Below are 24786 nucleotides of genomic sequence, written 5' to 3' on the forward strand. Positions count from 1 at the left end.
GGACTCAGTGCCTACAGGTGAGTCTCCCCCTGGGCCCAGTAACCCTTCGGCCTCTCCTGAACTGCAGAGGCTCAGGGCAGAGAGGCGAAGGGAACTGGTTTCTCCCAGGAGGAGTGCTCGCCTTAAGGCCAGGAGAGGCGGGTCTCCTGGGGGCCGGGACCGCCCCTGGCCTCAGAGAAGATAAAGGCCAGTCAGCCCGGTCCCAGGTTGCGGGAGCAACGTCGTTGTTGAGTACCTGTTCCTGCCCGGACCCAAACCTGACCCTCCAGTGTTCCTGTCCCCGCCCGGCTTCCTGCTTCGGACCTCGCCTTGCTCCTTGTGAACTGTTTCCAGGCTAGTGACCCAGGACTGGACTTTGACTACACCAACGGTAACCTTCCCGGCACCAGCACACCATCCTTCCATTTTAACTAGGCTGCAAGTCCGAGGTTACTGGCCCGAGGTCACCCAGGGAGCTTCATGGCTGAGTGGGGATGCGAACCCTGGTCTCAATTTCATACATTAATAATCCTGAGTTTCCTCAGCATCAATAGCATCAGCAGAGTGACATGGCTTATCATGTCTCCTACCTTCTGTCATACATCTGTGTCACTCCAGCCATGGGCATGTTGGGGCAGTCGATGAAAAAGATGAAAATGGCCAGCAAGCTGGACATGGTGCAAAACAAACAGAACTTGATAATCCCCGAACAGCGCAGCTTAAATTTGTTCACGATGAAGCCTCCGAGGAATGTGCCTCCTCCTCCGGCTGGAACCACGAGGTAGCCTTCCAAAAGGAGAAGAAATCGGCAAGATCACTTATGTGGTTAAGGTGCTCCCCTTTATCTTTTGCAATCGCACCCGTCTGACAACACAGAGGAAGCTCTTGGCAGCACAGACTAAGAATCCCTTTGTGATAGGACAGATCTCCCTCTGATCTCGAACACAGGCTGCAGGAACACTGGAAGGAATAACTAGTATATGTTCAACGAAACAAATAGCCTCAGAAGGCTTGCGATGCAATTGGGTCCCTCCAGGCTGGTGGGGTATTTTTTAGTGGATGGGCAGACTCTGCAACTTGCATTTGATGCGATAATTGTGCATTAGTGGTGCATTTGCACGGGGCCACCCCCAAACCATTCTGCTTTATTAGTTGCTCTGCTTCTTCAATGTCATCACATTTTTTGCAAGCTGGAGGGGCACGCTTTGCTACAGCACGTGAAATGAGTGTTTGGCAGAGGGGACCCAGATCAGCAGGGAGCAAAAGGGACATGAGCCAATTGGGAAACGAAGCAGCGTCTCCAACCTGAGACTTTACTGAAAGCAGGATTGCATAAAACCAACTTGATGCCAGCTGGAACATACATCATTAGGAATGCAAACAAAAAAAGCTCGCCCTGGCCAGTATCTGGATGGGACACCAGCTAGGAACTACCATTTAAGCAGCTTTGAATACAAATCACACAGCCATTTACTGTGTGGGGTGCCATTTAGGAGTTGGCTACCTGGTGACTGTAACCACTAGGGAAGCTGGTTGTGCAGCCTGGCACCAGGCTAGAGCCAACACCCTTTGGATTTGCCCTCTGCTATTCCAGACCCAGAGCTAGAGGTGAGAAACTTCCATGGTTACACTGTACTCCTCATTTCTGGAGTAATTCTGTTCACCCAGGCAGACCTTCCTGAGCTCGCAGTATTATTATTATTAAATATTATGAATAGTCTGACCCCCTCCTTTGGTAATGCTCAGAACTCTAGCCCAATGGTTGCCATTAATTTGACTCTGAAGAATGAATTGATTTTAGAATGTATTTCAATTAATTGATTGTGATTTTATGTAAATTGTGTTACTTTTACTGTTGTTAGCCGCTGTGAGCCCAGCTTCGGCTGGGGAGGGCGGGATATAAATAATTTTTTATTATTATTATAGGGGCTTCTGGGTGGGGTGACCGCTTCCACTTTACAGAAAAGAAAGATAAAATCTATGAACACTCCTCTGGCCAAAAAGGATGCATGTTGGCATACAATTTGCATAATAGAACCGATCTCTCTCTCCCCTCCCCCAATATTTTATTCAAGCTGGCACCCCTACCAGTTCAGACAACACACCAAGCCAAGCCAAACGCCATACCCTCTAACATGTTGAGTTGCAAAACCGGGACACACATCTTTCCATCGGTACTCACGTGACCTGGGCAAGATAACAGAACCCAGAAGATGGGGTGAGTTCTCAGGGCAAAATTGTGCGAGTTCACGGTGACCAAAATGGCTGCTGGGCTATCACAGGGGGAAATGGGGTATACCAGTTTTCCCTGGACATTTGTGGGGTATGCAACACAGTGCAGCAGCAAAAAGGACTGGTTGGCAGCAAAGTGGCTGCCAGCCTCTGTTCAGGGACACTTCCATTCATGCGGGTCTCACTGTACCAACGTTTGGCTTAGCATGTTGTGCGAACCGGGCCGTACACGCCCAATCGCTTAAGAAGGTGTAAGCAACCTGCAATGGCCCCTAACAAATATTTCCTTACCAAACAAGGTTGCTGCTTCCGAGGCACTTAAGCTAAACTGGGATTCCAGAAACTTGGGGCCGAAGGTGGACATCCCAGCAATGAGTGTGGCTTCTGTTGCTCCAGCTAAGCAAAGGAAGATGAAGGTTGGGTTCTTCAGGAGGAGCAGCACTGACCTGCATTGATCCAAGAGCAGAGGGAAACCAGCATGTTGAAACAAGCTCAATCATTTGAACTCCCATTCAAGTCCCATATTAATTGTAAATGCTTTGATTGGTAATTCTATGTGGTAGCCTGGTTTCTTCCAATTTCTTGTATACTTTACATATATGTATAACATTTTTGTCCCATTTTTCTTCCAATAAGCCCATAGTCCCCCTCTCATCTTCACAGTATCCTTGTGACGTAGGCTAGGCTGAAAGAGTGAGTTTCCATGGCCGGGCAGAGATCTGAAACTTGGTCCTCCCCAGTCATAGTCCAGCACTCCAAAACTTGCACCACGCTGCACCTCTAGGTAAAGGTAAAGGGTCCCTGGACAGTTATGTCCAGTCAAAGGCAACTATGGGGTTGTGGTGCTCATCTTGCTTTCAGGCTGATGGAACTGGCGTTTGTCTGCAAACAGCTTTCCGAGTCATGTGGCCAGCATGACTAAACTGCTTCTGGCACAATGGAACACCATGACAGAAACCAGAGCGCACAGAAATGCCATTTACCTCCCTGCTGCAGTGGTACCTATTTATCTACTTGCACTGGTGTGCTTTTGAATTGCTAGGTTAGCAGGAGTTGGGACAGAGCAACTGGAGCTCACCCCGCTGTGGGGATTCGAACCACTGGCCTTCTGATCGGCAAGCCCAAGAGGCTCAGTGGTTTAGACCACAGCGCCACCCGTGTCCCTTCTATCCCAATTAACTTACACCCACTGGTTCATTTTGGCCTTCTGTGCAACATTTAACATTCTTCTAGGGAATCCCAGAGCCACTGACACAGATATGTGGAAATCCTGGTGCTGAACCAGGCGGTTCCTTCTTACCCTCCAGCTGTTCAATAAGAAACACTTTGAGGGGATCCTCTGCAAGAAGTTCTGCAAGAAGACCAAAGCAGAGGAGGAAGTGTCTCAGCAGAGAGGATGACTTGTGTTCCTTGCAATCTGCCAAAAGCCATCCATGTGTCTTGTAGCTGCATGCATGCAATTTTGGAGATGCACTTGCATTTTGAAATTTTGGAAAGCTGTATGGCAAGACTTGAAATCTGGCTATTCATTTATCTTACTCATTTATCCTTATGCAGGCATCACTTGTTTATTTTGGACTTTTGCACGGTCAGGGCAGATAAAGAGTTCGTGTTTCTTTTTTAACAACTTGATGTGAGAATGTATGTGGAGAAAATGGAAACTGGAACTTAAGTGGATTTACTGAGAATTAAATAGATGTCTCTGTTTCCATGGAAATTGTTTTCTGCATGAACTTGTGATTGGCATAAAGGTATATGGTTGTGTTTGCAACTGCCCCCACCCATTCTGACAACTGGAATGTGGCCCCCAACAGCTTTTAATCAAGGAAACGTGGCCCTTTATTCCCCTCCAAAAAAGGTTCCCCACCCCCAATTTAAAGAAAACTAGATAGGAAAACACAGAACACTGACATTAATGCATGTGGAAATAAGCACCAAATAATTAAATTGTACCCAGGAACTAGACATCTGAATAAGCCCTCTGCAGGACGGGTGTCGAAAGATATTTTAGCATATATGACATGTGGCAATTATTTCTGTATTTTTCTCCAGAAATTGATTCCAGCTGTGAATCTTTCTCCTGGGTACAGAAAAGGCCTTGGGGAACTAAGATGGTCCCAATTATCTATCCCTCTCTCGGATATGAAGAGCAACCAAATTCAACAGGATTTCTTCTTCACCAAGTTGAATCTCTATGTTATACAACTTTATGAAGTCCTTTGCCCCTTTTGCAATGGAATTGACAGCACAGTTGCAGTCCAGGGAAGACTTGTATTTGTTGCTGCGTTCTCCCCCACAAGCGACCCTTCATCACTCTTTCCCAATGCGCTTCTGTGACTTATATCCGAATATATATGTACCCAATCTGATAGCATAGTCCAAGCAGAAGCTAGGCATTTGGGGTGTGGAATCTAAGCTACTTTATTACAGCAGTATCTCTATTTACAAACTTGATTCGTTCTGGAGGTCTGTTCTTAACCTGAAACTCTTCTTAACTAGAGGCGTGCTTTCGCTAATGGGACCCCTTGCTGACGCTGCACTGCCAGCACACAATTTCCATTCTCATCCTGGGGCAAAGTTCTCAACTTGGGGTAACTCTTCCAGGTTAGTGGAGTTTGTAACCTGAAGCATTTGTAACTCGAGGTACCACTGTACAGTTAGAAACGCTTCAGGTTACAGACTCCGCTAACCCAGAAATAGTAACTCCGGTTAAGAACTTTGCTTCAGGATGAGAACAGAAATCACGCAGTGGTGGTGCGGCAGCTGCGGGAGGCCCCATTAGCTAAAGTAGTGCTTCAGGTTAAGAACAGTTTCAGGTTAAGAATGGACTTCCAGAACAAATTTTGTTCTTAACCCAAGGTACCACTGTACATACAAGTGTTACAGAGCAAAGGAACATGGCTCCTCTCTCCTTCTTCTCCGAGAGAGAAAACAGACTAAAAGCAATAGTACAACATAATGGAACAGTGTAACTGAACTTCCGTTCTCATGACTCTAACAGTATGGAATGTCAACACAGACATGTGATGGAAACAATCACACATCCAGCAATGGAGAAATAAAATCCCAAAAGTAGTATCAGCAACCTGATCCATGGGATGAGATCTCCTGGCTTTTGAGCCATCACCACAACTCATACTGAACCACTGCACTGATGTGACAAGTGTTGACTCCTTCAAATACAGGTGTATCTGCCTTGCCTTGGAATACAGGTGTGTCTAGCTCTGCCTTCTGAGAAGTGCTTAGAAAAGGAAGGAGGAAGATGTTGCTGATAAGCTGGTCCATGGCTGTAGGAAAGACAGGTCTACTAATCTTTGGGGGCACACTTGCAAGCCACAGTAACTGTCATTGGTGCTACACTACACCACAACTCAGAACAAACTGCAAGCTACAGTGGTACCTCAGGTACCACTTAATTTGTTTTGGAGGTCCATTCTTAACCTGAAACTGGTCTTAACCTGAGGTACCACTTTAGCTAATGGGGCCTCCTGCTGCCGCCACCACATGATTTCTGTTCTCATCCTGAAGCAAAGTTCTTAACCCGAGGTACTATTTCTGGGTTAGCGGAGTCTGTAACCTGAAGTGTCTGTAAACTGAGGTACCACTGCATTCCTTTGGCTACAATAGGATGCTTGATTCAAACGTAATTTCAGTGAGGTGGGGAGGAGACAGGGGTGGCCACCGTGTGCCCAGGGGCACCACACTGGTCATGCCTGATGTAGAGCAGTGCTTTGCATTCCTTTGTGGTAGGACCAACACATAGGGTTGCCATATTCCCAAAAGTGAAAATCTGGACAAAGCTGTTGAGCTGTTTCCCCCCTCCCTTTTTGGCCTTTTTTTGAATTTTTAAATTATATCATCATCATCATCATCCTCCTCTTGCCATACATCTGGGTTCCCCTGGACATTTTGCTGATTTGCCAAAAACAAGATTTTCTGGCCAAATTTCTGGACGTGTCTGGGAAAAACTGGGCATATGGCAGTCCTACCAACCCATGGTCTGCAAAAATGGCATTGTTTTGAAGCATGAAACAATTATTTGTTTACAAACTTTAACTGTCTTGGGGCACAACCCATACAATCCAGAACTTTAAAGTTATTCTAATTTTCATGGGAACAATTTGTAGAACTAGTTATGGTGAATGGGCTTTCACCAACCTGGTACCCTCTAGATATTTTGGACTACAGCCCCCCATCAGCCCCAGCAGGCTAGGTCATAACTATTGCTTTCTTCCTATATAAATATACATGTAAGGCTGTCACCACGCAGCCCCCATTGGAGAGTTTGTAGCATCTCATCAGAATTCTGCATTTGCATGAAGTCAGGGGTAGTTAGGGTTGGAGAACAACAAAGCAGAGGTGGCAGCCACTAGTTAATTTACAAAAATGCAACATTGACTCCCTTCTATTTCATCTTCATCATCTTCAGTAAACACTAGATGCAGGAAAATGAAAGGAAAGATAGTGTCAAGTTTTCGGTTATCGACTGAGAAACAGCTGAGAAGAGGCTGACCTTCTCTGACCCTTTTTGATGATGTTCTGTAAGAACAGCTGTTGAACTATCCTCTCTCCCCGGGTGTTTTCTCAGATAGGCATGTGGCTCAGGAACACAACAGTTAGTGAGAATTACATGTCTCTCACCAGCGAAATCCACAGAAAGCTAATCTTGTTCTTAAATGTTACTTTGAGAACAAGACTTGCTTGTACCAGATTTCATTCAATTTGTTGTGCTTTGCGGGGGACAGTGCTTTGCAATGTTTCCATTCTATATGAATTTAGGAAAAAGAAATTAGCAACACCAGAAATATGTCAATCAGAGGAGTGCATGAGAAAATAAGAAAAGCCTGGTGGATCAGGCCCAGCTAGTCCAGCAAATTGCTCTCACGGTGGTCAAACTGTTGGAAACCAGGGAGCAGAAACTATTTCTGCAGGCTTCAGTATAGGAACTACTATTTAACTTTGGTGTCTAAGGGAAGAATGCAACTACCCTGTCTCAGTAGTGCAATGGAGCCTTCCACACCCTCCTCTTCCTCCATGTACCCCCATGGCTCCCCCAAATCAACTCTGGAAAACCCCCAGAACATCGCACAGGGAGGGGGGTGAGAGGGAGATCATACCATCAGCCAAGCAGAAACGTTTGCGCTGGCAGCACAATCACCTTAATGCTATGTTGACTTCCACCCTGAGTTTGCCGTTTTCCTTTTCCTTCCCTGCCCCCTTTCCTTTTGTGCTGTGTCGTTTTTATTCTGAGGGAAGGCTCCCTGAAGCTAGAAAGCCTGTAAATCACCGGTGGATAAGCACTTGAAGATAAGCACCTGGAGTGAAAAGTATAGCAAACTCTTGAGTTCTCGGCTTCTTTTTTGCATCTCTGTTGTTTGGGTCATACGCCGACCAGCATTTAAATGCTATTTCTGAATTTAATTTCCTTATAGAAGAACTGAGCCATAATCTTGGAAAGTGGCACCAAGTCAAGAATTTCACTCAATAAGTAGGCTGAAATTTCTTCAGGATACTCTTTCTGCATAATACATACAAATTGTCTGGCAACCAACCCAGGTGGGCCACACGCCAGAGCAGACTTATGGGTGCTTAAGCCCATCGGCATCCTTTATTATCCTCTATTATTATTTATTTCAGCAGGCCTACCAAGGCATAGACTGCTGTTGCCTATATTTTTACTTATCTTCGTTTGAATGAGAAATATTTTGTGCACATTTTAATATAGTTACTGTGAGTTTTAGCTGTGTTTTACCTTCGATTTTATTATGCAAACCCAGTGTTGGCTGGTTCCTATTGAGGCTGGTGAGGCAAAAGCCAGTATTTCTGGCAGAAGATGCACATCCATACCTATTTGTAAACACCCAGGTACGTGTGTGTCTGGGTATTGGGTAGGGGTGACGGGTAAAGGTAAAGGGCCCCCTGACCATTAGGTCCAGTCATGACCGACTCTGGGGTTGCAGCACTCACCTCGCTTTATTGGCTGAGGGAGCCAGCGTACATCTTCCAGGTCACGTGGCCAGCATGACTAAGCCGCGTTTGGCGAACCAGAGCAGCGCACGGAAACGCCATTTACCTTCCCGCTGGAGTGGTACCTATTTATCTACTTGCACTTCGTGCTTTCGAATTGCTAGGTTGGCAGGAGCAGGGACTGAGCAACAGAAGCTCACCCTGTCATTGGGATTCGAACCGCCAACCTTCTGATCGGTAAGCCCTAGGCTCTGTGGTTTAACTCACAGCACCACCTGCGTCCCACTAAAAGGCAGAGAGGCCAGGAGGAGGAGGAGGAACCAAGTCAATGACAGGCAGTGGCAGAGCCAATGATAGGTGGAGCCAGAGCTAATGACAAGCAGAGCTAACTAATTCTGGTTCCGTTTTTTCCCAAGGTGGGGGTCAAACCCATAACTCCGAAATTGAGAGTCTCCTGCTCCACTGACTGAGCTTTGATTAAGCAGTTTAGGCATTGTTCAAAATAAATAAATAATAAAATACATGTGGTGCGTAAGAACGCTTAGCAGTGCATTGGAAATGTGGGTGTAAAGAATGTCATGTAGTAATGATTCTACCTTGATCATATGCGGATGGGGGAGAAATCTAATCAACTAGGGTGGTCATGAATCCTACTTCACAGAGGACTGTCCTCTGAATGACTCAGGGCCCAGACATCTAAAAGACCATCTCCTGCCTACAGACCCTCTTGGATCCTGAGATCTGTAGAAGAGACCATCTTGTTACTTTATAAGCTTGACTGCACTGTCCGGCATCACTTTCAGTGATGTCATCCAGCTCTTCCATGTAAGGGGGGAGTCTTGATTGGGCCAGGATTGGGCCCTTACACCAGTATGGATGTCAAATCACTTCACGTGTTGGCCAGAAGCATAGAGAGGGAGACTGACTGGCTTGCAGAACCTGGAGATCCCTCCAGGTGTACTCTCCCAATGTCTGCTGCAGCAGGGGTCATCTGAACTCCCCTGTGATGTCCAAGCACATCCTACTATTCAGTGCTTCTCTTTAGCTCTCATGTCACTTAGCTCAGCCTGCCTGGGGCTGATGGGAATTGTAGTCCAAAGCATCTGGAAAGCAGCAGGTTAGCAAAGGCTGCTCTAGTCAAAGCGATGCACTTTCAGGTTGACCAGTTCCCAGTGAAATCAGGAGGACTTGGTTTTATAGGTTGTGCCTACAAAATGCTATACTGCAATAATTATGAATCGCCATGGAAATAAATGTCTTTTGCTTAAGGCAGCCTTTCCTAACTTGGTGTTCTCTAGACTAGATGATATGGAAGATATCTCCCATCATGAGGATGGGAGTTGTACCTCAAAATATATGGTTGGCAAAGGACGTGTTAGCCAATAGCAATGGATTGTACTCAATGGGCAATAATGGCCAGTGTAAGGCAGTGGTGAATATGTCAATTTCGATTTCCCTCAGTTTTTCATTTTTCCAATCATAAGTACAGTTTTCAACATTTCTACACTAGTTTGAAATTTTTCATATATATATAAAAAGATCTCATGAAAATGTATACTATAGTATTTTTGTACAAATTTCTCCTAATACCCAGATTTTTGTATGCAGTATTGTCTAATAGACACATTTGTTTTGGTAAAGCAACATTCTGCAATATAACACATTTTTGGTATGTTATTTTCACACATATATGCATTTTTATTCACACTTTATTCTAGTATTTGCATTCTTGCTCAAATTACCATACTTAAGCGGAGAACAGTGCTGAAAAGATTCTGAGAAGTGTGAATTTTGAAGGATGGTGTCCATTTTGTTATGGAAAGTGCAAATTAGGAAGATTCACATTTAATTGAGAAAGTGAATCAAATTTATTCCCCAATCTGTAACATCCATTTCCCACACCACAATGTGGGAGAACATTAAGTTGTTTGTGGTTGAAGATCCAGGGGGAAGGAGCAAGGCTGTAGCAGAGTTTAAAGGCAGTTAAGAAATAAATTGTTAAGATAACACTCCCTCCCCCAATAAAATACACAGTTATCTGAACGACAGGTACAAGAAATTCTCACCGTGGCAGGTCTTTAACCGTCTTTCCAAAGTCGGGATCTGAGGCTGTTTTGTGGCTGCCGTCTTTCAGCTGATGGGCCTCTGAAACTCTCATGACTATGTAGCGCTGAGAACCTGAAAACATACAAAATTCAGTGTGCACCTTGCAGCCGGGGGATTTGGCCAGATTGGGGACTCGTCCCAATTCAGAAATGTCCTCCATGCAGTGTTGAAATGGCTGGGGGTTGTACAGAGTGCCCTGTGTCCCCTTTCCAAATATCAGCCTGTTTGCAGTTCCGAACTCTGATCTCCGTGCATTTTTGAGCCTGTTTAGTGTCATTGGGAGAAAAGCAATGACAAATCTAGACAGCATCTTAAAAAGCAGAGACATCACCTTGCCAACAAAGGTTCGTATAGTTCAAGCTATGGTTTTCCCAGTAGTGATGTATGGAAGTGAGAGCTGGACCATAAAGAAGGCTGATCGCCGAAGAATTGATGCTTTTGAATTATGGTGCTGGAGGAGACTCTTGAGAGTCCCATGGACTGCAAGAAGATCAAACCTATCCATTCTGATAGGAAATCAGCCCTGAGTGCTCACTGGAAGGACACATCCTGAAGCTGAGGCTCCAATACTTTGGCCACCTCATGAGAAGAGAAGACTCCCTGGAAAAGACCCTGATGTTGGGAAAGATGGAGGGCACAAGGAGAAGGGGACGACAGAGGACGAGATGGGTGGATAGTGTTCTCGAAGCTACTAGCATGAGTTTGACTAAACTGCGGGAGGCCGTGGAAGGCAGGAGTGCCTGGCGTGCTCTGGTCCATGGGGTCACGAAGAGTCGGACACGACTAAACGACTAAACAACAACAGTGTCATTGGCTAGAGTATGCATCTGGGACAGGGGAGAACAGCATTCAAATCCACACTTCCCCATGAATATCGCTGAGAGGCCATGGGCTAGTCCCTATCTCTCAGTGTATCCTATTCACAATCAGGAGAGGATCTACTATGAAACTAATTAAATTTAAGCTTCAGGGACGCAGAAGCAACTTTAGTTCACATTGCTTAAAATTCTGGGGTCTAGCAGACCCAATGTGAGTGGCACGACCCAAATTCATTAATTTTTTGTTGCAAATATTTCCACAATCCCATACCTTCCAAATTTTCTCAGATGAAAATAAGGACTTCCTATTCCATAATAATAATAATTTTATTATTTATACCCCACCCATCTGATTGGGTGGCCCCAGCCGCTCTGGGTAATTTCCAACATATACAAAAACATAATGAAACATTAATTATTATTTTTTTAAAAAAACCTTCCCTATACAGGGCTGCCTTCAGATGCCTTCTAAAAGTTGTATAGTTATTTATCTCCTTGGCTCGGGGGTCACATAATTCCATATCCTCCAATATTTCTTTGTTGAAAATAGAGATGTCCTAACATACCCTCCAACATTTTTCTGATGAAAAGAAGGACATCCTAAGGCAAAGCAGGGCATTATGGGATCAGATCAGAAACCGGGATGGCTTCTGTGAATCCGGGACTGTCCCTGGAAAATAGGGACCGTTGGAGGGTCTGCAATCTCAAAGTTTGAGAGTCAGTAGCACAGATATTGTAAAGGTGTGCTGATCTGTCATGGAACAACCCCACTGAAACAGGTAGCAGTGGTTACCCAGACCTCATTGTTGTTGTGAAGAGGCCCCCATGACAGTTCAAGCTTTGGGGCCACAAAAATGTAGGTCCACCACTGTTCACAGGATAGGATTGGGCCGCAAGTCATCAGCTATCTATGGTGGCCCAACAGAGACTCAATCAATGTCCTGGTTTTGCTGCCTACACAGGCGTGCCACCAACTCATGGAAGACCACAGGCTTTCCCCCTTACACCAACCAGCAGTGGCAAAGACTCTCTAGACCAGTGTTTCCCAACCGGTGTGCCGCGGCACACTAGTGTGCCGCGAGAGGTTGCCTAGTGTGCTGTGGGAGGGAGGCGGGCGAGGCGGGCGGCGAGAGGCGGGGCGGCGGCGGTGGTGGTGTTATTCGGGCTGAAACTCTGCCAGAGGAGGCTGGGCCCGCTTCCCTTCGCTCCCGCCCGCCCTCCGCGTCGTCGCTGTGAGGCTTCGGGCTGGGCGACAGGAGGAGGAGAAGCAGCAGCAGGCTGCGCGGGGGCGGTTGCTATGGCAACGCCCCTCCTGCCTCCGTCAAGATGGCCGCCAGGACCGCTCGCCGCTCGCGCGCGCTGGAGAGGTGGGCCCGTCTGGTGCGCTCCTTGTCGCGCGGCAATGACGTGCTCCGGCGGGCCAGCGGAGGCTTCCCTCAGCAGCAGCAGCAGCCGCCGCCTCCGCCGCGCGGAGCGGAGTTTGTGGCTGCCGCTCACGTGAAGATGGCGGGCGTCGCCGATGCCGCCTCCGCCGGGAGCGGGGAAGGCGGGCGGTGGGGGGGCGGCGGCGGCGGCCCCCCGGAGCTCTCCCTGCTCCTGCCGGGCTCCGGGCAGCAGCGGCGGAGCAGCTTCACGGGCGGCGAGTGCCGCTCCCCTCAGCCGTCCCCGGCTCGCTCCGCGCCGCCCGCCTCCAGCCCGCCGTCGCCCGGCCCCGGGAAGCAGCAGCAGCAGCGCACCGCCGAGACGCTCGGCTTCTACGAGAGCGACCACCGCAGGCAGCAGAAGCGCGGCGGGGCCTCAGGTGAGCCGGGGGGGCCCTGCGGGGGCTGGAAAGACAGGCAGGCACGCCCGCGAGCATGTACAGAGTGCATCGCGGCGGGCTCAGAAAGAAAAGCGGAGTGCCTCTGGGCACGTGCAGAGTGTTTCTTCTTCTCACGCGAACTCGAGCCCATGCCGCTTCTCAGTTGTTTGGGGGCGGCAGGAGTCAAATTTAGATTTTCCCAAGAGGTGGGAGCAAAAAGGGGCTGCTGTGGTTACGGCGCCAGTTTCTCTCCGGGAATGTCTTGGCGGCACCAAGGAAAATAAATGCACCTTGCACTTAGTCGGGGGTTTTTCGTGGTTGTTCATAGGTGGCGAGGTGGGTCTTGCGCAGGGTGCAAGGGCAAGACCTCGCAGGCGGCCTTCCCACCAGATGTCAAAGAGAAAAATAACTACCAAACTTTCAGAAGACATCTGAAGGCAGCCCTGTTTAGGGAAGCTTTTCATGTTTAATAGGTTATTGTATTTTAGTGTTTTGTTGCAAGCCGCCCAGAGTGGCCGGGGAAACCGAGCCAGATGGGTGGGGTACAAATAATAAATTATTATTATTTAGTTTTTTTCCTCCCTAGAAATGAAGGGCTGAGTGCATTCAGGAGCATGGAGAGATTTGGGTGGCGAGTGACTTTTGGCAGACAGCATTTGGAGCGGGGGGGGGGCAGGAGGAAGTGAGTGAGCAAGCAGAAATCAAAGCTGAAAGTTGTCTTCTCTCAGCCAAGTGTTGCTGCTCTTTTAAATCAAAAGGTGGCAAGGAGGTTGTAGAAGTAGAAATAGCATTCCTGCTGCGTGCGTGTTTTGTGCACCAAGAAGTGAATCCGGCAGTTCTACTCTGGAAGACAGTACAAGAGTTCCTCTGAAGTCAAGTACTTAAGAGGGTTTCTCTCTCTCTCTCTCTCATGACAGCCTTGCCAACTGCTCTCTGAATGGCTCTGCTGTTCTTGCCTTTTCCAAGTTTGAGATTCGGTGCTGTCAAAAGTTTGGAGGAATTTAGTTTTACAAGCACTTAAGCCTTTTTTACAAGCTAGTTTTACAAGCACCTAACCAAAATCGTGGTTTCAAGCTGAGATTTGCTGATCTACCTTTGGACAGTTTTTGGTTGGAAACTGCCAAGGAGTTCCCCCTTCTGGCAAACAAAGCTATTTTGCCATTGCTCCCATTTTCCAGTACATATCTCTGTGAGTTGAGCTTTTCAAGCATGATTGCTATAAAAACTAAATACAGAGAGAGACTGAGAGCTGTTGACGAAGAGCTACGTGTGTGTCTTTCTTTGATTCCAGCCAGAATATCAGCTTTGTGTTCAGCCAAACAGGCCCAGGTTGCGCACTGAATAAAGTATTTTATAATTTTTCATATTTCTGTTTACTTACTATTTCATAATAATGTAATTATAAAATACTTTCTTTGTGTTTATTTGATTCCTATTAAAGAGAGTTACTTTATATATAGTCAATATAGGCACAGAGTTAATTTTTTAAACATTTTCTAATGGTGGTGTGCCTCGAGATTTTTTTCATGAAAAAAGTGTGCCTTGGCCCAAAAAAGGTTGGGAAACACTGCTCTAGACAAAGGTATTTCGTAGCTCTGCTTGCAAATGTCAGGAACTGAACCCTGGGACCTTTTTACATGCAAATCATGTGCTCAGCAGCAAGATACCAACCCTCCCGTGTAGAGTTCAGTGCATGAAACATTATCTGCAACTCCAGCAGACCAAGAGAAGGTCAGTTGACGCATCAGAAGGAGGTGAGCAGGAAAAATATGGCATAAAAGGCAGCAGCAGACATGATCCAGAAGCTGAATGGAGAATTTCAGTGCCTTGTCTGCTCTGAGCTAGGCTATCCAAAAGTTTCACACAATGAAAAGGGAGGGTGAGGGAATCTTAGGACACCATGTGTGTGTCATCAAGCAAGTTGCAAAAAGCTCGTCAGCTTGTTTCAAAGTGATTTGGGACAAGGCCCGAGAGGCGAAGGAAGGCGACTGAGCAAAAGAGACGCCGGAGGAGGAAGATGTGGGGGAGAGAATTTGCATTGCTTTCATTTCTCCCCCTCCACAGGCAAATATGCACAGCATGACCGAGGTTCAAATGATAACACACAGGGCATAACAATGGCAGATTAACAAAGGCACGCTGTTCTGCAAATTCTGTTTCCTTTCCCTATTTGTCTCCCAGGGCTCCAGGATTCAGTCGGTCCGCCGCCAGCTAGCTGGTACATCCGTGCTAGGCCATGGCTTGGTGGAGCATAACGTACAAACAAAACCACTGGTTATTTTGTATTTTGATTAACAGAATGGTAAGCAGAAAGAACTATTTCCCAAGCCTTACCATTTGTTATGCTGCCTATCTGTATTGTCCAGCCACATTCTGAAATAGAATCTGACCACGTCCTTAAGAGCGTCATGGGAAACTGCCTTATTCTGGGCCACTTTGTTTGTCCATGAAGTCCTGTATTGCCTACACTGGCTTGCAGAAGCTCTCTAAAGTTTCAAGCTGGGGACATTCCCAGCCCTACCTGGAGATGCCATGGAACTGAACCTGGGATTTTCTGCATGCAAAGCAGGTGCAACAATGCTATGCTATGGCTTCTCCTGCTCCTCATCAGGACAGGAGGGGTTCAGTATTAGTATCCCTGCCACTTGGCAGCCTTCCACTCTCTTGAGAAGGGCATGGGCTGCTGCGCTGCAAAATGAGTTTAGTTGGGACACTCTTGACCTACCTGGCAGGCGATGAGGGTAGCCCAAGATGGGGATCGAGATCAAAAGGGATCCAGCCCCTGCACCCAGGAATCCAATCCACCAAGCTCCAACCCACAGAGTATTGTCCGGTGTAAGATCAATTCTGCAGGTAAAGGGCAGAGGAGGAAGGTTACTCATTTATGACAATTCTCTTCCCGTATTCTGACAAACTGACGTCAGCCAAGAACAAGCCAGGGATGAACTAGACAAAAATATTATGATGTCATAGTGCCCCTACTTCTCAGACAGGTAGAGACTTTTGGAAGTGAGGGAAGCATTTTGCAATGATTAGAAATGAACCTGAATTCCACTTGATTTGGAATTTAGCAGGCTGGGCTCACGTCAAAGCTCAACTGCTTAATAGATTGCAGGCTCAACTGCTTAAATTAATGTAAGATGAAAGTTTCTACACAAGATCGAAATACCAAAACAGAGCGAGTGAGCAGAGTTTTTAATATCTGCCAATTGCTTTAGCAAAATTATCAGCACAGGTAAAATGGCCTCCCTTTCTTTTTAACCAAAATTATCTGTGCATTTGGCATATGCCCTTAATTCGTAGGACCACTTAATTGCTTATTGCTGCAGTAATCACTCCGTGAGCAGTGCTTTGGCCAGAGATAAAAGCGCTCCTGAAAATAGCAAGGTATTATCCTTCTGTCTTCCCAAAGGTGCCCTTGACCCCAGAGAGAACCCTTGAATCACCCTTATGTTGAACAAAAATTTTTGCATGGGACTTCCTTGTAGAAACAACCATGAACAGATAAACCTTCCAAAAGGAACCATTTGGTTACCTGGACCATTATTGTCTAATGTTATAGTTGGTAGCTGTCCAGGGGATGGCCAGAAGTCCCCCCCCCCAAGCCCTACCAACGGGAAATCACATGTGACCTTCCACATCCAAGTCATCTGTTCTGCCATGCAAATATGGCATCTCCTTTAGCATCTAGAGTACCACAGTTGTACTGTAATGGTTAGGATGCCATAGTACCTGGAATGTACCTGAATTGTGATGTTTTTGCTCCTGGTTCACCTGATTATCCTGATGTCTCTCCAGCCCTTTACCTCTCCAGCCCTGATGTTCTCCTGTTCTGCCACCTGGCTTACCCTATGCTCTGGATTCCTTTTTATCCCCAACTTCTAGTTCCTGGTTCCAGGCTGCTGTCTCCAGCCCTGCCTGGTCCAAAGACTGAACCTGAGACTTTCTACATGGAATATAATAAGAGTATCAGGAGAACCTTGCTGGATCAGGCCAAAGACCCATCTAATCCAGCACTATGTTGTCACATTGGCCAACCAGAAGCCTCTGGGAAGCAACAACACCTTCTCCCTACTTGTGATTCTCAGCAACTAGGATTCAGAGGCATGTTGTCTCCAACAGTGGAGGTAGAACATAGCCAGCAGGACTGGTAGCCATTGATAACCTCACCCTCTTTTGAAAGCCCTATACAGCCTAGGACCCTCATACCTACAGGACCACCTCTCCTGGTATGTCCCATGGAGGACCTTACGGTCTTCAAACAAAAACATCTTGGAGATCCCGGGCCACAGGGAGGTTAGGCTGGCCTCAAGCAGAGCCAGGGCTTTTTTGGCTGTGGCCCCGATCTGGTGGAACGCTCTTTCACAAGAGACTAGGGCCCTGCGGGACTTGACCTCTTTCCACAGGGCCTGCAGGACAGAGCTGTTCTGCCAGGCCTTTGGCTAAGGCACAGTCTGACCCCCTCCCTTGGTAATCCTCATAGAACTCTAGCCCAATGCTTGCCATTAATTTGATTCTGATTGGATTTTAGTATGAATTGATTTTAGAATGTATTTCAATTAATTGTTGTGATTTTATGTAAGCTGTGTCACTTTTACTGTTGTTAGCTGCTCTGAGCCCTGCTTTGGCCGGGGAGGGAGGGATATTATATATATATATTAATGAGCTATGCATGCTTCAATATGGTCCAAGTCATCAGAAGTGAATGGGCTAAGATTCTGAATGGATGTCATTGGAGCTTCCTATGACTGATGATAGAGGCCTTCACAGTTCTTAAGCTCTTGCAGAGAGAAGCTAATATTTAATAAATAAAATAAATAAAATCAGCAGTTTAGGAAGAACACAACCATCACCGCTACGGGGCTATCATCTACTGGGGCTAGAAAGTTGCAGCCAATTGAAGCTGATCATAGGATCATAGAATTGTGTCTTTACTTTAAAAAAACAAAAAGCCTAGGTAAAAGGTTTAACAAGAATTTGCTGTGTCCAAGATAAAGAATGCTAAACTTACTGTCTTCCGATTTCGGTGTAAATGTTCAGAAAGATCCCTCCAACCAGATAGCCAGCTGCAGGACCCAATATGGCAGCAGTGTAGAAAATAGCTGAAAAAGATATCAAGAGAGATACTTGAAAAGGTTCAAAGTTCAAAAAGTCAGTTCTGAATTCTAAAGTTTTGCTGAAGTTCAGATTTTTTTTGGGGGGGGGGATTCATTGCAGATGTGCCATCAGTTTCTCCAAGTTCCCAACATTCTCTCACTATCACTGGGGAACAGATGTTCGTTCGCCCACATTAGTACTGCAAAGGGAAAGCTTAAGTGCTGTTCGCTTATTAATTTTTGCCATAGGTGGGTCCAGAGACAGAGGAGAAATTTGATTCAGATTACATTTAAAGGCGAATCTGTGTAATTCTCACTCTCTGAAACAGTACAAGAAATGAAACACAGCCATCCTTTGAAATTCAGACTGCTCCAACTTTGGCAGTTCTCCAACCAAGCAATGTATCCAAAAATGCATATCCTGCATTAAAGTGTGAAAAAATCACATAAAAATGTATTGTTTCAGAGGGAAATGCGAAAATTACATACAAAGATGCACATTTGGAGAATTTTGCACTCAAACACTGATGAATTCTCATAAAGACTTGCTTTTTTTTAAAAAAAAAATTGCAAACAGAAATTGAAATGTGGAGAACTGAATTTAAGACTTAATAATCCTCTGTGCAAATTGCACTGAGATGGTGGCTTAGAAGGCAATTATAAAATTAATGGTAGTATTAGTAGTAGAAATAATAATAATAGGACTGCAATTAATTCACTGTGCCTGAATAAATCTTAGGGCTTACCCCTTCTGTAGATGACAAGAGGAGGGATGTTTCTTGATTCCATTTTGTGGCTGATGAATGATACGCAGGCAGTCGCAGAGGGAGAACTCATTAACTCCTTTGCATTGCACAGCTCTTCAGCACTCAAGCTGGCTAATTGCTACACCTGTGACTAATGCTTCCTTTTGTGTGTACTATAATTCATTGAGATGGGGCGGGGAAGAGCATTGTGTGACAATGCTGCAAGGATCAGGCTTGCCTTGTGGAGCTAAGGATGTAGTCTGCTAGACAGCTGGTGCTCTTGCACAAGGAGGCAATATAAGGATAAATAATAACTAATATCTTATCCTACCCTCCAAATCTATCCAATGGGGCAGGTGTGTGGGAAGGAGAAAGCAATACCAACATGCCCTCCATGACAGAGGAGGGCTGTACTGAGGAGGAATGGTGGGAGCCTCCTCCTCCCCCTGCTCCTGAATCTTCCCAGGAGCAGGAGGACAGTATAGATTTGGAACAGTGGTTTGCAGAGGGGCACAGTTTCAGAAGGCAGTAGCTGGGAAATACTGGATGGGGAACAGCTAGGAGATGAAACACTGGGAGAGAGAGGGTTAACAGATCCACTGTCTCTGGAAAGCATTCATCCGCTCTCCCCAAGGTCAAGAAGAGCTGAGAAAGTGGCAGAAAAGAAAGGACACAAATCACAGAGGGGACAAGCTCAGATTACAAGACGTAGCAGTGACATGGAGCCATAGGGACGTAAAAGGGTGGGATTCTTAATTGGGAGCACTGCCCTTTCTTAGAGATGGGTTCTTTGTTCTCTGGCTGTGATTATTAAAGTTTCTAACTGGTAAGAAGACTCCTTTCCCTTTGTTCTGCTTATCTACTGGCACGGAGGGAGGAAACCAATTCCCTGAAGCCTGACACTTACCAATATACACGGGGGAATAGTTGGACTTGACATTTTCATCCAAATAGGTCACTCCAAGAGTGTATAATGGCGTTGCTCCGATCCCGTGTAGGAACTGTCCAAGCATGAAGACAAACCGGTAACTGGAGAGGCTGGAGACGTTTTCTGTGCACCCCACGCTCTGATTGGAGGAGCACATGCCAATCTCCTCTGAGAAGTGTACTTCGTATTGGCTGGTGGTGAACTGGGGCAGCGCAAAGATGACTGACCCAATGCCCATGATCAACACCCCCCAACCCAGCCACCGCGGTTTGTGCCCATTCCCCCCAAAGTAACTGACAAACGTCAAGCACACGCAGGCGGCGATGTCGTAAGAGCTGGCGATCAGCCCACTCTCGTAGCTCCGGAGATCGAACCGCCGCTCTATGGAGGTGATGACCGTATTAATGAAGCCGTTCACGGTCATCCCCTGGAGGAAAGAAGCCACGCAGAGGAAGAACAAGACCCCCTTGGGCGTGTTGAAGAACTGTAAACAACTCGGTGTGAAGGCTCCCCATCCGCAAACCAGCACTTCTCCTTCTGAGGAGACGTATTTAATGCCTTTGCTGAACTGGCTCTTGTTTTCGGGTCCCTCGTCACAGAGGGGTTTAATGCAGGAGTCCGAAGGGCTGTTTGCGCTGGAGTATAAAGTGCCATTGCTCTCGGAAGTGTTGCAAGATTCCTTGGGACTGGTCGTATCAAAAGTAAGGCTGTTCTCCGCTGGGTTGGACGGGCTGGAGAAAATGAGTTTCTGGGTAAAGTTGTAGCCATTTTCTCCTGCCAAGTTGTGAGGCATTGCCATCAAAGAGGAGCCAAGAGGTGTGTTGTGCTTTTTTCTTTTTCTTCTCTCTCCCTTCCCCAGGCTGGCTTGTGTTCTTCTAACAGTGGGCGGAGGTCTCGGCTTCCAGAAGGGGAGAATTTGCAATAAGTGCACCGATGGGTATACAGGCAGTGCTGAGACCCTGAAACAGCTTCATTCTGGAAAGAGATAATCAGATGGAATGAGGAGGTGCACTTTTTATTTTATCACATTACATTCTTATCCTGATTTTCCTCCATGAAGCAACACTCCCAACCATGCATTTTATCTTTTTAATAAATAAGTAAATAATAAGTAAATTAAAATAGGCAAACTCGGCCCTCCAGATGTTTTGGGATTACAACTCCCATCATCCCTAGCTAACAGGACCAGTGGTCAGGGATGATGGGAATTGTAGTCTCAAAACATCTGGAGGGCCGAGTTTGACTATGCCTGATAGAAACACATACAATATACAGTAAAAGTAGTAAGCGTAACCAACACAAATGCATGTAGAAATAGAAATATTATAAAATTTAAATGTAGACACAATGGGGAGGAAAACCTAAATGCAACTGAGAATCTTTACACAGTACGTGACTGTCCCAAGGTCACCTAGTGAGTGACCACCAACTTGGATGGCTGTAAAAAAAGAGTTACACAAATTCATGGATGATAAGGCTGACAATGACTACTAGCTATGTTGGCTATGCCCTGCCTCCTGGCTATATGCCTCTGAATGCCAGTTGTAGGAAACCATTGGTGAGGTTCTGCTGAGGTCCTGATCACTGGCTTCCCATAGACATCTGGTCAGCTATTGTGATTTTGTTGAGATTCGTGCATTGCAGAGGGTTGGACCGTGTGACTTATGGGGTCGCTTCCAAATCTACAACTATGTGATTCTATGTGCTTCTCACAGGTCAGGCCATGGTGTGGTTGCAATTTTAGCCCCAGACATTGCACCCACTTTCTGCAACAACAAATCTAACCAATCCAACTCAATGGTGCAACAATGGAAAGTGTCAATCACTTCTCCTACCTGGGCAGTTATCTTTCCACAAGGGCCGACATTGATGCCGAAATCCAGCATCACTTGAGCTCTGCAAGTGCAGCTTTCTCCCTATTGAAGTGCAGGGTGTTTGAGGACTGGGAAATTCACAGGGAAACCAAAATGCTGGTTTACAAAGCTATTGCACTACCAACCTTACATGGACCACTTAAATCCCCATCTCCAACTCCTCAAAAGATTCCATCAATGGTGTCTTCAAAATAATTTAAACATCTCTTGGGAACACAGGCAAACTAATGCCAGTGTAGTGGAAGAAGCAAAGGTCACCAGTGTCAAAGCAATGATTCTTCAACATCAACTTCGTTGGACTGGTCATGTTGTGCAAATGCCTGATTATTGTTTTCCAAAGCAACTACTCTATTCCGAACTTAAAAATGGAAAGCATAATGCTGGTGGTCAACGAAAGAGGTTTAAAGACTCTCTCAAGGCAAATCTTTAAAAATGGAGAATAGACACCGACAACTGGGAAACACTGGTCTGCGAGAGCTCTAATTGGAGAACAGCCTTTACCAAAGGTGTCATGGCCTTTGAAGACACTTGAACTCAGGACAAAAAGAAGAAACACGCTAAGAGGAAAGTATACTTGGCAAACCCTCACCATGATCAACTCCTGCCCAGAAACCTATGTCCCCACTGTGGAAGGACGTGTGGATCCAGAATTGGCCTCCACAGTCAGTCATGGACTCACTGTTAAGACCGTGTTTGTGGAAGACAATCTTACTCAGCTACAAGTGATCGTCAAAGAAGAAGAAGAAGCACTTTTAGCACTTTTAAGCCACTTTCTGCAGCAGCTGGGCACTGCACATGGTTTCTATGCAGACCACGGATGTTCTTACTGTGTGGAGCTCCTACACATGAGTAGGATCTGATCCACTAGCATTTCTTTATAGTCAACTGTGCACAGCACATGGTTGTGGTAGGAAGCAGGTAGGATGTCACACATTAGCAGCTGATGAAATGTAGGGCTGTTATGCAACTAGTTCATATTTAGGATCATTTCATTAAGGATGTTTCTCTATTTCTCCTTTGAAATAGGTCAGGTTAATCCTATGGGGACACTTGTAATACAAGGACACTATCAGGAGAAGCAATACTTCCCCCGCAAAAAGGATAAGGATGAAAGAAATGCGGGGGGGGGGGGAGAAAACAATGTTTTAGAAGAGAAGCCCAAATGGAATTCATGCATTCCATGGATATGTTATTTTTGGGGGGAAAGAGTGATATATAATGGATCATTTTCCTGGGCTTTTAAGCTGTCTTCAGAATAGAAAAGGTTCCTTTTGTGGAGTGTTCTGATTGTTAATAAATAGGTTTACTCTCTGTCCCATCTCAAAGTCGCGGGCAGTGCAAGACTGGGGTACAAATATATTTTGCAGTAATTTGCATGACTTTATTAAAATACTGCTTAAAAGTTTGCAGAAATGCCACACTTTCTAACTCATTAGGGACATAGGAAGCTGTCTTGCATTAGCCAGAGTAGACAACAGTGTGCTAAATGGTCCAATGGAATGACTTGGTAGAAGGCAGCTACCTCTGTTTCTGCACGAGTCAGACCATCTGATTGGTCCATCTGGCCCAGGATTGTCTACACCGAATGGCAACAGCTCTCCAGAGTTTCAGACAGAAGTCTCTCCCAAACCTTCCTGGAGATGTGAGAGACTGAACCTGGGACCTTCTCCCTACAAACCAGGAATTCTAATGCTGAGCCACAACTCTTCCCCTAAGATGCCTTTAGATGATGTTGCTTTCGGTCCACATATAAGCACAGATTGCAATACCCATGCAGTCCACGGAAATGGTTTGGGATGCACAATTTCCTTTGCAATGGAGATGGAAATTAGTGCCACTAGATAAACGGCCTCAGCCCTGTATACCTGAAGAAGCATCTCCATCTCCATCATCCAACCCAGTTACTGAGCTCCAGCTCCGAGGGCCTCCTGCCAGTTCCCTCGCTGTGAGACGTGAAGCCACGGGGAACCAGACAGAGGGTCTTCTCTATAGTGGCACCCGCCCTGTGGGACACCCTCCCATCAGATGTCAAACAGATAAGCAATGATTTGACTTTTAGAAGGCATCTGAAAGCAGATCTGTTCATGGGAGTTTTTAATTGTTGATTCTAGATTCAGGTAGGTAGATTTGTTGGTCTGACACAATTGAAATAAAAAATTAAAAAATTGTCCAGTAGCACGTTAGAGGCCAACTAAGTTTGTTCTGGGTATAAGCTTTTGTGTGCATGCACACTTCTTCTGTAACTGTATGATATTTAAGTTTCTATTTCAAAATACTAGACTGTCTTTGTCTAGCATCCTTGCCCACCACGATGTTAGTAAACTGCCCTGAGACCTGCAGATATAGGGCAGTGTATCAGTGATGATGATGATGTTGCTCTTGAAACATCTCTCAAGATTGAATTTAGTCTTTCAAAACACCTTGAAGAATTTCAAAAGGAGGCCAAGCATAAGGTTTCTATTGCTGCAACCGGTGGGTTCTGCTAGCACAGCAGGATTTCAAATTACACTGTCTTAAGTGTAACAGACGACACAGCGATTCTTCAAACAGCTCTTGTTTATTCCAAGGCCAGAACAGAACTGAACTGAAGGGTTCAGTCAGCCTGCTTATATAGAGCTCCAGTACAACGTAACTGTAACTATTTTCTAAAACTATCCAATCACTTTCGATCCCTTATTTGCATAACTATCTACAGTATCCCCCTGCAGGCCCAGGGTGAGAACTTCAGTACATAACACACTCCTCCTCCTTCTTCACTGTGTACCCCAAAATCAGCTCCAGAGGATCTCCCAACCAGTAGTAATTGACAGAAGAGGGAGACCTCAACGCGGTCTGCTCCTGTACCTTTTAACAGTAGCCTGATTCTGCAGAAATTAGCAAATGGGGGTTTTCTTGGCATGGAAACAATGCATCATCAGTTGTTAACATCTCCAGATAAGACTGCTGTTAAAGGCACCAATGTAGCCTCTGATTTTTATTTTTATTTTAAGTTGGTAACTAATTCTCACACAGCAAACTTTACTCTCTTCCTTTCTTTAAACATTGTGAGAAGATTATGAGGGCTACGTGCATCAGGCAACCCATTAAAAGAGGGATAGCCACACCCTTTGGGCCTGTTGGCACACTTGGATTTTTGAGTGAGTGAGCACCATTGCCTCTGATCACTTTTTTGCCCATCCTGGGAGGCAGAAAGTGTGTGGATATGCATACCACTTTCCCAAGGAAACTGGGTAAAAGTC

The 24786-nt window shown here is 45.9% G+C and overlaps 1 protein-coding gene across 3 annotated transcripts in view; it reads right to left on the reverse strand.

The window, feature by feature from the left end:
- Positions 1-24786, reverse strand: part of SLCO4A1 (solute carrier organic anion transporter family member 4A1) — a 60442-nt gene that overhangs the window by 9024 nt on the left and 26632 nt on the right. For all 3 annotated transcript variants that reach the window (XM_081916822.1, XM_081916823.1, XM_081916824.1), the window contains exons 2-7: positions 19653-20648; positions 17915-18005; positions 15629-15750; positions 10245-10356; positions 2503-2657; positions 570-765 (exon numbers count right to left, since the gene is read on the reverse strand). In XM_081916822.1, coding sequence (XP_081772948.1) covers positions 570-765; positions 2503-2657; positions 10245-10356; positions 15629-15750; positions 17915-18005; positions 19653-20472 — 1496 coding nt within the window. In that variant the 5' untranslated portion in view covers positions 20473-20648. The remainder of the gene's footprint in view (positions 1-569; positions 766-2502; positions 2658-10244; positions 10357-15628; positions 15751-17914; positions 18006-19652; positions 20649-24786) is intronic.

Source organism: Podarcis melisellensis (genome assembly GCF_964234715.1).
Source record: "Podarcis melisellensis genome assembly, chromosome: 6".
NCBI classification, from domain to species: Eukaryota; Metazoa; Chordata; class Lepidosauria; order Squamata; family Lacertidae; genus Podarcis; species Podarcis melisellensis.